Source organism: Polistes dominula, unplaced genomic scaffold (assembly GCF_049000335.1).
Source record: "Polistes dominula isolate Pdom_NZ unplaced genomic scaffold, Pdom_raw_medaka scaffold_35, whole genome shotgun sequence".
NCBI classification, from domain to species: Eukaryota; Metazoa; Arthropoda; class Insecta; order Hymenoptera; family Vespidae; genus Polistes; species Polistes dominula.
In genome coordinates this window covers 626,313-641,792 of record NW_028300968.1, presented here as the reverse complement: position 1 = coordinate 641,792, position 15,480 = coordinate 626,313, and the positions used below count along the sequence as shown (strand labels likewise).

Here is a 15,480-nt window from a genome sequence, read left to right as displayed (position 1 = left end):
TCACGCCCTTCTATACCCTTCCACGCTTCCACCCTCTAACATTTCCCACCCAAACACCTCTGTCGTTTCTCTAAAGAAACTTTTCTCCCTTCTCTCCGTTCTCCGGTCGTTTGAATTAAAAAATTGCAAATTCCTGTTTGAAGTAACTTCAAGAGTTTTGAGAGTATAACACGAGAGAAAAAAGGTTAAATTAAAAACTTTATATATCTATGTTGGAATAAGTATTGTCAAATAAAGTTATCCGGACAATAGTAAACATATATCATGAAAAAAAAAAAAAAATTGATTATAATAATATTGTTACAAATTTAATAATAATTTAAATTTTGCAGTGAAATTATTAGATCGAGATACGAGTATTAATTTAAGGGATGCATTACAAAGAATGTCATTTAAAATTGGACATTTAAAAGTGGAGGCTTATTAAAATTATCCAATTTTTTTGTTTTAAACAACATTATTTAGTTTTGCATCCTTTCGTACATCGAGTCTTCGTGTCACTCTATAAATTATTAAAAATAAACAAATAGAAATATGTTATCGAAATTTTGTTGTCACGAAAAAATACTCACGTCTACAATCTCACGGGAATACAAATTTTGATGAGGATGAAGTTGAGTTTTCGTGTGAAGCACGATGATGATAATAATAATAAAAAGAAATAAAACTTTGTTCTCAGAATAAAAAGAACAAAAAAAAAAAAAAAAATATAATATTTCAGAAAATTCGTGATGCAAAATAGGAAAGTGTATGTAAAAAAAAAAAGAAAAAATAAGTTAATGTGTGTGTAGTACTACTACATGAATAAAAACTGAAGTAACACATTAGAAACAGCAACAACAACAACAATATATTGTAACTATTTAACGAGCTTTTTTTTTTATCATGAGCAATACTTACTCGCTTGTATGACGTAAGCAAAGCCATCTTTGACCCACTGAACAATGCCGACCCTGTTTTCGACCTCGCACTGGATTATCACCTCGCCACCCTCTAACACGGAACTATCCCTCGGTTTGAACCGAAAATATTGGGCACCCTCGCCTGCTGAAACATACAGAAGAAAATAACGATAATACACTTCAACTTTCGTGTAACACTAACGTAACTTATAAGTATTTACTATATTATCTTGTGAGATAACTCTCGTGTACTAGGATAAAAACTACAAAATATTATCACGTGTTATAACGAAGAAACACCAAAAAAAAAAAAAATAATAATAATATAGAATGAAATATGGCATATAACTTAGTAAATGCTGGAAAAAAAAATCAAGAAGAAAAAATATTATACGAATTTCAACACAGTAAAATTGATTATTCTCGTATAAATATTGTTTGATAAAAGATGAAATAAATGTTGCACTCATAAATAAATGCAAGAAAATGCATTCATATTTATCCACAAAATTTTTGGTTACAATTTCATTTTTAATGATAATAGAAGAAGTCATTCGCTTGGACAATTGCAGTTTATTTCCGTATCTTAGATTATTTTAGATTTTCACAATAATGTGTGTGTGTGTGTTTAGTGGGTGGTAACGGAAGATTCGTGGTGAAACAATGACAATGTAAAGTGACTCGGTTGGTATTCACAGTTATAATTAAGTATATCAACAATAGTATTTTAGTATTTCTCGTTAATACCATTTCCCCTGTTTCCTCCCCCTTCCACCTGTCCCAGCATCCATTTCACCAATCGTTGACTCCTTCTTGGAATATTTCTTGCTTCAGGGAATTCAACGTTTATTGAGTTTTGATATTAGTCATTTCCTCTTTTCTGTGTTCTTGGTTTCCTTATTGTATTGTTTTTTTTTTTACTAGTTCTTTTTTTTTGGTATTTACAATCCCAACGATTGCAAAATGAGTCGACATTGTCGTCGTCATAGTTGTCGTCGTCGTCATAGTCATCGTCGTCAAAGAATATAATAGTAATGCTACAAACTCGATATGACAATGAAGTCTTCGTTATTTGCATATCCATTATATCGTGTCTCCCATTGAAACGACACGGTTATAAGAGCCATTCCCGTTTGTTATTTATTTTACCTTCGATTCATGCCGATATTACATTCAAAAAGAAAAAGAAAAGAAAGGAAAGGAAACGAGACGAAACGAAACGAGACGAGACGAGACGAGACGAGATGAGACGAGACGAGACGAGACGAGACTAGACGAAACGAATTTTTTTTTAGCAATGCTATTTCATCAAACCGTTAAATAGAATTAAACGATATCTTCTATTGTCGTTAATATATTACCTAGCAATAGATAACGTTATATATATATAAAAAACCTCACTACTTTTCGGAAAAAACCTTACATTCGGAGTAACTTTACCAAAAGTAGTGACTTATACAATATAATCTTTTAATAATATTATAGTATATTATATTATAAAATGGTTATATATTTAATAGTATCGTATAATATTTAAATATTAATAAATGTTCATAGTTTTCTTATTTGATTGGAATCACACTTGAAAAATATTTCATTTGTAGAAAGATCAGGGAAAGAAAAAACGAGCAGTACGTTTAATAATAATGATTTTCATCACACGTTTACGCACACCCACACAAATACGTTGGTGGTGATGGTGGTGGTGGTGGTAGTGGTGGTTGTTGCTCTTGGTTGGAAAAACAAATCTTCCTTGCTTTCTCAACGAGGTGCGATTCGAATTACCCAAGGGATAAAACCATACCTTACAGTTGAGAGCACGGAATTTCATGAAGAACATTTGCGAAAGGGTAACTTCGAAATTCTGACGCATACGAAAACTCCCCGCAGTAATAACCATGGGCTATAGGTGTGTGTATTATACCTGGGTAACTGAACTCCTAATTTTTGATCGGTACGTTAGATGAGAAAACATAGAATAAAGATACTACTATCTATACCCATTTATCATCTCTCTCTCTCTTAAAAAAAAAACATATGAAAATATTTTCTTTACGTTTATCATCTATCTATTCTCGATTAATTTTTCTTTATATATATATATATATTTTTCTTCATATTTTAAATAATCCATAATGTTAAAATCATATTTTGATTACGTTCATTCGATATTATTTCTCTCTGTCTTGTTTATGTAATAGAAATATTGAAATAAATTCAATGTTACCTAGAAAATGAAGTACGAATGACATTTGTTATTTTAATTGAAATAAATTCATAAATACAAACTAACACATTGTCTCTTCCACTTCATTACACTTTTGTCTTTTTATAGTTGTACAATTATATTAAATTAAAAAAAATATATTTCTAAAAATCAAATACATATATATTTGTGTGTTATCAATCGTTAGTCAATTAGAACAAATAAGTCAGGGTCAAAATGTAATCTAATATTCATACATAGTTCACAGTTACTTTGTTAACAATTCGTACGTAACGAGTAACTTTTATCACTGGTTTTAGTAATAAAATACGAATGAATCATCATTCTCTCTCTCTATCTTTTTCTATGGGGATATACTTTCTTTGTTTTTTTTTTTTTTTAACCGTGCTTATTTGCTGGTATTTGTGAGATTTTTTTTTTATAACAAAGAAAAAGAGATATGTGATTCGAGTAAAGAGATTTATTAAACTCCCAACGATAAAGTTAAAGCTCTTTCTCTCTCTCTCTCTCTCTCTCTCTCTCAGTCTCTCTCTCTCGTTGTTAAACAAAGCCTCGTCATACGTGTTTCAGTTCGATCCGGTTCGTACATGGGAAGCATGCGTGAAAACAATGAAGCATTATTAACTTTAACCCCACCCAACCACCACCCACCACCTACCACCACCCCCCCCCTTTTCGACGCTTCTATCACAAAGCTCGGAGATATGCATACAGATAACTAGCTAGCTAGCTAGCTAGCCTAGCATAGCTAGATAGATAGATAGTTAGATAGTAAGATAGATTGGTGGTCATAGAAAGATATTCTATAACAAAGGAATCGTTATAGTTCGTGAAACGTCGAAGATATATTTCCGTATTTCTGAAACAATTGAATACAATTTTATTTTTTATTTGTTTTAACATAAAAAAGAAATATCAGAGTGAAACAGAGAGAGAGAGAGAGAGAGAGAGAGAGAGAGATACATAAAAGAATATAAAAAATAAAATATTTATCATCCATTTGTCACACGAGATTCAATTTACACGGTAGATTATATTTTTTTTAGAGAATTGTAGCGTTACACATACCAAATTTTTCGTTTTACGATGTACATTCAAATACACGTTTTACGAATTTGTCTAATTTCTGATAATAATACGAAGGTTGGTATATATAGTTGTCTTCAATATGAATAAGCTCCATGTTCGTTTTGTTTTATCTTTTTTAATGTTTTAAAGCTCGTTTAGAAACAAAGAAAAGACACTTGAAAAATTTCTAACCGTCCTACGTGGTCGTACTCTTCTCTTCTCTTTGCTAATAACGAGGAGTTGAGAATAAATAATTTAACGAAATTATATAGGTCAGTCTACCAACGTAAAGTATCTTTTATTTACATGAGTATAATCTCTATCTCTTTCTCTCTCTCTCTCTCTCTCGGAATTAAATGTCGTCGGACGAGATTTTCGAACAAAGGATGTCCTTTTTATTTTTCAAAAAAAAAAAAAAAAAGAAAAAACAAGAAAAAAAGATGAACACACATATTCCGAAACTAGCAATTAAAATATTAATCGTTTAATTATTTATTTAGTTTTTTTTTTTCCAAGTATTCCAATTTTATTCCAAGTTGTCGGGAAAGTTCGTGCCGATTTTGATGGAAGAGATTGAAACGTAAAGCACATTTAAGGTTTTTATAAATATATTATAAATAATTATATATAATTTAATAAATTTATATTATATATATATTTATTAAATTATATATAACTCCGTCTAATTAATATCTAGATATCTAGATAATAACTAGCTAGTTCCAAGTCCAGATAAAGAAGGAGGGTTCGAGAGTGAGGCTAGCAACCTACCCTCGGTAAAAACAAAAGTAATTGCTCCCGGAAGTAACAAAATAGTCTTTTTAGGCTGTGAATTTATGAATAACAGGACAAAATCCTAAGAAGAAGAAGAAGAAGAAATTATATATAAGTGTCATTATGTTCTATAAATCTTTCTCCATTTTTATGGTTAATTTTCAAATTTTATCTTTGCAAAACTTTTCAAATTTTTCAACAACAAAAAAAGAAAGAACTTCATACCACTTATCGAAAATCAGCACGAACTTTCCTGACAATCCAATAGAATTTCTTACATCGCGTAATAGAAAAAATTGTCGAATTACGAGGATGGGTATGGGGCGAGACTCGGTGATGGGCAAGGTAGAGAACGATTAAAATTTAAACGATCGAACGTGGATGAATTTCAAATGTTCAATTCGAATTCAGTATATATTCGTATAATCTATGTTAAGACAATACTGACGGTAGTAGAGAGAATGCAAGGTGATGATGATAGAGGGCCCTTTGATCTTCCCAGTCAAAAGATTACGATAAAGGGTTACGACCACTTTGATGGTAACCGAGAGTAACACATCCCCTCATCGATTGGGAATGTGTTTTGTGAAGATATTGGTCATTCTCTCTGTGTATTCTACTATTTCTATGTGTATATATATATGTGTGTGTGTCTGTGATTGTGTGAATGTGTATTAGTGTATCAGGGTGTGGCCAGGAGGGAGTGAATCGTGCGTGTACGCTCATACAGCTGGGTTACACGTTTGACTTTGTAGTCTGTTTACGTTAGTGGCTTCTACTGTATTCTCTCTCTCTCTCTCTCTCTCTCTCTCTTTTCTCTCTCTATCTATCTATCTATCTATCTTCTTCTACCGGTCTCTCTGGTGTACGTTTACATAGCAACACAACGTTCAAATGGCATCATCAATAAAATATATAAAAATTCACGTACTTTGTAGATACATTGTCAACGACTAAACTCTCCCATCTCTCATTTGCTGTTGATTTTTTATTTATGTTTTGTCTTTCTTCGTTAAAAAGCGTATTATTTGTTTTCCTACAAACAAGCTTTGTTCAATTTAGTATGAAAAGAAAAAGAGTTAAATAGAGAGAGAGAGAGAGAGAGAGAGACAAGAAATAAAAGATTAAACGAAAGGGGACAGACAACTCATTTGACATACTTTAAGAAAATTCTTCAATCTTAGGACCTATATTTGTGACCTATATTTTAGTCAGAGTTTTACAGAGGGGGAGGATGGGGGAGAGAATAAGGGAGAGAAAAAAAAAAAAAAAAAAAGATGGAGAAGAAGGATGAAGATAGACGTTTTCTACGGTATAATAATAACTCTTGCGAGATTTTCAAGCATCTCGATTTCATAACGCCAGTTAAAATGGTTTTGTGGGTTTGCTGTGGGTTTGGAGAGGGGAGGGTGGGGATCTTTTAAAAATCTCAGAAAATTAACTTTCGTTCTTTTTACGAATGGAATTCTTAAGAGTTTTGTGTGTGCCGTTGGGTTGCTAATTAATTCAAGAAAACGATATTAAATCGAGTAAGGACAAAAGAAAGAGACAAAAATTTGAAGATTCGAATTTTTCTTCGAAACTTTTTATTGTATCTTCTTCTCTTTCTCACTCACTCTCTCTCTCTCTCTCTCTCTCTCTCTCTCTCTGTTTCAACTATAAAAATCTATTGTCTAGGATATATACTTTAAAAATCTAACGAAAGTTAGATTTTCTCTTTTCTTTTGCTTGCAACAGTTTTAAAGTTTCGATAAAGTACAAAACAAATATATATATAAAAAAAAAAAAAAAAAAAAAAACGAAACGATACGATTCGTAGTGTAAATTTTGTCTACTCTTCGTTATCTCTTCTCTTTCCGTTTTCGAACCAATAAAAGTAGAGAGGGTTGGGAAGGAGGAAGTTCAGTTGTATAGGGTGATAACGATTACGTGATACTTTTTAAAAGAAGATTTTATTGGAGAATAGCGTTGATTCATTGAAAAGAAAAAAAAAGAAATAAATAAATAAAAGAAATGAAATTTTTCGTACTATCAAACATTTTCTAGAAATGTTCTCTTAACAAAAGTTTATAATCTATATATGTTCCTATGGATGACCCATGTGTGACGAATAAAGGATAAAACACATTTAATTGTTCGATATTGTGAAAATATAAATATTCGGGGGCAACGAATGAAACTGGATGGGCGAATCCATTCAATGAATTACACGATTATCGGCTTTGGAAGTTTTTATTACATTCCGATATTCTCTTTCCCTTCTACACCCCCTAACCCAGCTCATAAACCCCTCCCTCTGCCCCTCCCTCTCCTCCGTCATCCCCATTTCATCCATTTTCACCCGTTTCACCCTTCTAGCGAACGAAACGTTTTAATAAGCGGTACGCTTTACGCGATCCTTGTTTACATTGCACTCTACAAAAGAGTGAGAGAGAGAGAGAGAGACACAGAGACAGTGAGAGACAGAGAGAAAGAGAGCGAGAGAGAGAGAGAGAGAATTTGAACGACAAGGCATTAAAAACTAAAAACCCTTTCTATCCCTTTCGTTAATCTTTCTACTTTTTTTCCCCCCACTGTTGTTGTTTTTCTTCCTTTTTTATTACCTTCGAAGCTTTGAAATCGTTCTCATTTTTTTAGTTTACTTTGGTAGGCTTGTTTTTTTATTTTGCTTAAGTAGAATATAAATTTTTGCGACACGTCAAGTTCCTTTTTCTTTTTTTATATATACTTATAGAGAGAAGAAGAAAAAAACTATTCTTTGTAAAGCGTCAGAGTTTCTAGTGGGTGTGTGTTACCATAAGAAATGTCGTGGGTGGGTTTAAAGTGATGGGAAAGGGTAAAACAAAAAAAAAACCAAAAAGAAAGAAAGAAAGAAAGAAAGGAAGAAATAAAGTAAAAGATAAAGGGATGGAACGGATGGTAAAATCTTTTTTCTCTTTCCTTAACTGTGCACTAAGGAATAGGGAAAAAAGGGTTCATTGCATTGGTACTTTTCATGTCTTGTTTTTTTTAATTTTTTTTTTTCTAAAGAGAATAAAGACTGCAAGAAGAAAACAAGAAAGAAAGGGAATTAAAAAGGTGGAAGGAAAGAATAAGGGCAGACAATGTGAGGACTTTGGTAATTAACAAGGTAGTATTTAAGACCTAACGACCTTGTCGAGTTAATCAAACGAATGGTAGGTAGGATATTTCTCTCCTACTTACGTAGGACATCTTTCTTTTTCAACCACCCACCAATCCACCAACCCTTTTCTAATTTTCCTTTCTCTTATATAGCGTATTTATTTAAGGCCCTAGTATATTTCCCTTCTTACTTCTAGCAAATCGTATTATTTCATTCACGTCCCTTTTTTCTTTCTTTTACCTTTTCCTCAATTCTTTTCCATTTTCTGTATTATCGAGATACGATCAATTGAATAATCGTCAATTACTGTAAATTCATTAATGCCAACTTACTCTCTTTCAATTCTCGATTTATTTATTAATCAAAGTAAAAAAAGAAAAATTATATTTCTTTTCATCTTCATTGATTCTTCTTTTTTCTTAATTCATATTTTCATCAAATATGATATCGATAGTCTTCTTCTACCATTTTGATCTACGCTGGATAAATTATTTCTTTTGTTTCTCTCTTTCCACGATCTTGATAATCAATTATATTTGATTTCGAACATTCTGAACGAGAGAAAAAGAGAGAGAGAGAGAGAGAGAATAACTCGCATCTCTCGTAATTGACATCGCGTCATTGTAAATTTAATTGCCGTACAAATGACGGACGAACGAACAAACGAACGAATGAATGTATCCGTTGAGGAATGTAATAAATTCGATACCCGTTATCGATTATATCCCAACAGACTGAGAAACCACCCTCTCTCTCTCTCTCTCTCTCTCTATATATATATATATATATATATATATATATATATATATATATATATATATATATATATATATAATATATATATGTATATTTCTTGCTTTCGGAATAACTTCGTTAATAGTCGACTACAATCGACCACCATCATTCATATTTCATTGCTAGCCAATAAATTTTCTTGAAGCTTTTAGTAACTTTACCTTTAAGCGGCTCTGTTTTCCTACCGCGAACTTTCCTTTAAATCTTCCTCTTCCATCTCCACCCACCCTTCTTCTCCCACTCTCATTCTCTCTTACTCTAACTCTACCTTTTCTTTATTCAATTACGTCGACACTTCTAATAACAAAAATTTGGTAATATCGTTTACAAAAATGATCCCACGAAAAGAGGGTATATATTTATATTTATATTTTAAGGGTTAATTATCTCGATAATCGTAATATATAGAAAAACGTTTGAAATCATATTTTAATTTCTATAAAATTGATTGACTGTCGAAATCCTAAATTAAAATAGCAACAGCAGCAATTTGCTTAATAGAAATAAAGAAATTAGAATCAAAAATAAAAAAAAATAAAAAGGAAAGAACCAAAAACAAAAAAAAAGTTGGTTAATATGAAATCGTTTACAGTTAGTTTAATCGAGATAAAATCCAAAAAGGGGTTGTACGATATCGTTATAAATTTACGAATGATGTTCGATATTTTAAGAGAGAAATGAGTATGGTCCATGACGTGCATGCAACACCCTACCGAAACAACAACACACTCAAACAAAATTCGTGCCACGACGTATTATTCAATATCCTTGCGCGACTTTTTTTGGCGGCCGTCCGATTTTGGTGGGCATTTCGATTTATGAAACTGTCAAGCCGTTAGCTTTGCTCTGCACCCGATTGGATGGACCCGCGTACTACGAAAATGCATTAATAATAGTGGCAAACGTGTCGGACATATACTATAAATAAACGTAAAAGCATTTCAGTTTATATACGGTACTGTACGGTACGGTACGGTACGGTACAGTACGGTATAGTACGGTACGTAACCCCTGCTGAAAAGTCAGTATGTGACGTGAAAACGCGTTTCTCTCCCGCTAGTCGATTACGGCTCTTTTTTACCGAAAGAATAAAAACAACGACAAAACAAAAAAAGACGACTCCACCCACAACCCCCATCACCCACTTTGAAAAAAAAAAAATAAGAGAGAGAAAGAAAAACGAGAAATTTTAGTTCAAAAGCATCGTACTGGTGCGGTTCGTTGGATAAATAAGAGAGACAAAGAAGAATGAACAAGAAAAAAAGAAAAAGAAGAAAAAAAAAACAAAAAAGAAATAATAAATAAATAAAAACAAATTTTTCAGTCAGACGTCGATATAAAATATGGGCATACTATTTCGTTCTGTCTAAGTCATAGTTAAACCACCCTTTCTCATTTCTCTTTTGTATATGCACTCGCACCCTTCTCTTTTTCTATCTTCGTTTAACCCGTTCGCACCCGCATCGGGAGAAGAAGGGGGTTTTATAGTTAATTTTACGCTTTGGCGCCGAACGCGTTTTCTGTCAAATATTTAATGGAACGAATGCTGCCGCTACTGTTGCTGCCACTATTAATACGCCCGGGAATAAAGTTATTTCTCCAAAAAAAATACTTTTTTCTTTTTTTCTTCTATTCTTTTTCTTTTCTTTCTTTCTTTTTCTTTTCGTTTTAGATTGATACAACTTGGGGAGAAAAAAAAACGAACGTGGTATAAAAGTAACGATATTATCGAAGGGGAATGAATGGGAAAACCCCAAAATTTCATAACGTGTATCCTATCAAAAAAAAAAAAAAAAACAACTACATCTTTTCCAGAATTACATTTATTTATTTCTTTTAAAATTTTTATATTTATTTAAATGTATATATTTTAATAATTTACATAAACAGAAAGTACCTTTTTTGAAACTTAACGTCTTTCAATTTCTTTCTCTTTCTCTTTCTCTTTCCTTCTCTTATTCACTTTCTCTCGTATCGTCTTCAAAGTAATAATTTCTAGGAACCAGCACGCATTCTCCGGAATTTGGTCCAATCCCGTAGCCTGACCCAAAAGGGGAGTTGCACACTACGCCAGCACAATTATCGTTACTCGAGCTCTCGGCCCATTATTTTGTGTATTTTCCATTGTCCTAGCTAGAGTACTGGTAACTTCTACTGTATAATAAATGCATTTCTCGTCATCCTCTCCTATTCCCTTTCCCCCTTCACCCCAACCCACCCTATCTCATCCCACTCGTTCACTTTCCCTCCCTTTTATTCCCCTATCTTCTCTATCTCGTGCCTTTTCACTCTTGGTACTCACCCTTTCTAACAATTCCCTTTCTTCAACCCCCACCACCATCCTCCCACGCCTTACTCCCACCCTCTTACCCCGTTTTCCTTCTCCTAGTAGAATCTCCTTTCCATCTCCCTCTTGCCTGCCTGCCTGCCTGCCTGCCTGCCCTTCTCTGTTCGAAAATGCAATTTCGAGCATTACGCTGGCATCTAATTCAATCCGCACTGTACCTTCTCAAGCTTTTGTGAGAAGCTATACTATGAGAGAAATAGAGATAGACATAGATGGAATGGGAAACTAAGAGAGAGAGAGAAAGTGAGAGAGTGAGAGAGTAAGAACGAAGCGTGGTGAATATAAAAGTAACAAAAAGTGTAAGGAAATGAAAGAAGAAAATAAGTGATAAGAAGACTTCTTTGCTTTCTCAATACCTTTCCTCGTCTGTGTTCATTTTCTTTTATTTCGATAGATACCTTCTTTCCAAATCATTTCTAATTTTGACTATGGTAAAAGACAAAATAAATTTTACTTGAAAGAATGCACTATTTGCATTACCTTGTAAACCTAATATACCAGATTCACGTGTGAGATGTTTGTAAAATAAAAAAACAATAAGAATACTAGCTGTGCCTCGTCACACACTGCTGTGGCTCAGTCTGATTAAATAGAAAAGAAGAAAAAAAAAAGAAAAAGTCTAAGTTTTTAAAATGTTACACCTCCCCAGACTTATTTAAGTAATAAAAAAACCCTGCTTAGGAAACCTCAATCTTTCTTTAGATGAATAGAGCATATAAACAGCAGTTTTCCTGCAGAAGATGACACTAAATAATTAAATTCAATTTCAACACAATGTAACACAAAATTAAATATTAAAAATATTCAATTAAATGAAATTAAAAGTTGAAATACCATACTGAGTCAAAATATGACGTTGTCGTATAGATAAAAGTTAGATTATGTTCAAATGTTCTCGCACATTTACAGAAATCTATGACCAACAGATGGCACTGGACTTACCTGTATCATAGAATTATTTTTTAATAATTAATTAATTATTTGACAAATAAATTAATGTAATAGAAATCTAGCTGTATACGAATGCAACGTTGTGATCAAAATTTGAAAACAATAAGAGGAAAGTACTTTTGTAGATTTGTGATTAGGCACAAACGAAATCTACATTTTTATAAATATAGATTATAGATGATGATAAGTACTTATTTAAAGTATAAATGAGAAAGATAGAAAGATATAAAATGAGAGAAACGAGACGTGATTTCGAAAAGCTTAGATTACAAACTAACACGTACACACATATACATAGACAGACGTTTAAAAGAAGACGACGAAGAGAACGACGACGACTCGTCGTTTCTATAATACTTCTATCGACGTTTACTTCCACTCTCGAATTTTATATCGATTCTATATATATATATTGAAGAGACAGCTAAAGGAAGAATGCTTCGATTTCTTGAAGAAGAAGAAGAAGAAGAAGAAGAAGAAGAAGTCTTCTTCCCTTATCGATTTCCTTTCGTTTCGTTTTCCAGTTCTTTCACGAGATGCGAGAATATGTAAAGAAGGTGACGAAGTAGGGTTGTGTGACGGGTTGTAGGTGAAAATGGAAGAGAAAAGGGATAGTGGTAGTAGAAAAAAAAGGAGAATGAGAGAAAGAGAAAGAATAAAAAGATGAATCACGATTCTCCCATTCGATTAATGTCGCATTCAAGTAAAACGTTTCTTATCGAATCCTTCATCTTTCTATTCTTTCTTCTTCTATTTTTTTTTTTTTTTCTAATGAACACATTTCTACTAAATGTTAATCGTTATTTAAAGCAAAAAAAAAAGACTTCCCCTTTCTGATTTTTAATTCACGTTGAGAATAATTCTTAATGATTAGATTAGGTTTCTTAAATCATTCGACTTAACGTCACTGGACTTTATGGGGGTCATGATAGAAGCAAAAGATTAACTTTATGAACATATTCAATATGCATTTACTGTTATTTCCTATAAAACAATTGAACACTTGGTTCTAAGGACCCAGACGACCTTTTTTGCAACTTGAGTCATTTTTCTCAATTGTTCAACTTTGGTAATTTTTCCAACATATTTAAATTTAATTTAAAGCTATAAAATCTATATAGTCTTTTTAAGTAAGTATTAAAAAAGTCTCAAAAAAATGTTGAAGTAAATCTATGCAATAGTTAATTTTTTATTACGATTTTTCTTGTCTGGGTCCAAAGGACCCGGGTGTGGTAAGCGTGTTACTCCAGGAAGGATGGTAAGCAAAGTTTATAAACGAGTTTTACATTATCCCTGTAATAATTCTGACCAATGGAAACCTCCATTCTTACATAGGGAAGAATATTGCAACATTTCTTATACGATTGTCAAAATAAATCATAAATATCTTAACAAGTATATATTATCTTGTCAATAGAATATATTTTCTGACACAAGTTTATATGAATATATATTTTATTTTATTTTTCATCTCGTTTAAAACTTCATGGTAATACTTACTTAGATATAAATTTGGTCTCAAGCTTTTTGGACAACCTGCAAATAAATTAGGTTTAAACCGATAGAGCAAAACTCGTTCCGTTGGAAACAAGTTTAATGAAGTCTCCACCATAGAGTATTATGACAACAGTTTAATATCAAGTGAATATTGTACGATATACATACTTATTACTCTCTCTCTCTCTCTCTCTTTCTCTTATATAGCAAAAGGGTAGACCCCTAGCTTATTATTAATGAGCTTGAAAGCTCCAACGAATTAGACGAAAAGAGAAATAGAGATAGAGAGAAAAGAGGTGAATGGAGAGGAGGAAGAAGGGAAGAGTATTAGAAGGTAGAAGAAGGAAACGATGGTCGAACTGTTAATGAGAAGTGCATCTCATTTCCCTTGTGGAAGGACCCATGGTCTGTCTTTAACTTAATTGTAAATTATCATAACGGTCATGTAGAAAAGTGTATGTAAGAGAAAGAGAGAGAGAGAGAGAGAGAGAAAGAGAAAGAGAGAACACTTTTAGAACAACGTTTTTCTGCTTACCACCTTAATAGTTATCGTCTCTATAATTTCATTCTACTTTTACAGACTTTCGTTTTTATTATATCTTTTTTTTTTTTTTTTTTTAAATTACCTTAGAAGTCTCATTAACTAACTTTTCAAATTGTTATGATGATTCTAATTGACTATCCAAATGTAATTACCTATATATATATATATATTTTTCTCTATAAAAATAATTTTTTGATAAAATTAACAGAATTTAGGTTTTATCGAGAATGTATGTGTGTGTGTGTGTGTGTTTATTGAAATAATTATTCGAAAGATAGATTAATCTATCTAAATGTTTATTAATTGATTGATATTTCAAAAAAATGAGTACATACCTAGTTTAAAGATTGAGAAAAGAAGTATAAAAATGATTTATAAGAAATTCTACAATTAATATTTATTCGTTTTATCTTTAATAATAATTCTTCAAATTTTTTTAACAAAGTTTCGCTTTAAATAAGTCGTGATAAATTTAGCCGAGCGTTAAGATTCTCGATCGTGCTTTCATGGAATATTACTAGTCGTTTCGATACGAAATCGGAATTTTATCACACGATGATAAATCCCGAACGAGTATGCAAATCTTCTAGGTTGAAATAAGAGTAAGAAAAATAAGAAGAATAAGAAGAGAAGGAGACCAACTGGGTTGGTAAAGGGGGAGGTAAAAGAAGAGAGAAAGAAAGAGAGATATCGAGAAGAAATAAAAAGGAAAAATCAAATGAAATGGAATCGTTGCAAGTAAGCCTTCTGTTGCCTTAGGTGAAAGAATGTACGAAGTATACTCGGACGAGTTTGAGTACTCACTCGTTAGATTTCTTTCTGTTTATCATTTTTTTATTTTACTCATTCAAAAGAAATAAATAGATAGTTAGTTAAAGAGATAGATAGATAGATAAACAGATAGAGAAAGAGAAATATCCATGTGCCTGTGGACAGTGTTTTTCAACGTTGGTATGTACTTAGGATGATGGGTACGTGAATTTATGGTGAATACGTAAAAGTACGTATGTGAAAGAGAGAAGTAATATATACAGTGACTCGCAATAGTATTTGAATACTTGTCATAAAATATTTTATTATATAGTTATGATTTTTTATTTCTTACATACGTAAAGATTTGCTGCTGCCACAAAAAATATTGGAAAAGATAACTTTGAAGTATTTTAATATTTAGTAGGACCATTTTGTAAACGATTATGCATACTCTTTAGTAACTTTTCTACACTTTAACACTTGGTGATATGAAAATAC

At 32.0% G+C, this 15,480-nt stretch overlaps 1 protein-coding gene across 1 annotated transcript in view; it reads right to left on the bottom strand.

The window, feature by feature from the left end:
- Positions 1 to 15,480, bottom strand: part of sns (sticks and stones) — a 347,782-nt gene that overhangs the window by 92,840 nt on the left and 239,462 nt on the right. The window contains exon 2 of the mRNA XM_015331460.2: positions 901 to 1,047. Within this exon, the coding sequence (XP_015186946.2) occupies positions 901 to 1,047 (147 nt within the window). The remainder of the gene's footprint in view (positions 1 to 900; positions 1,048 to 15,480) is intronic.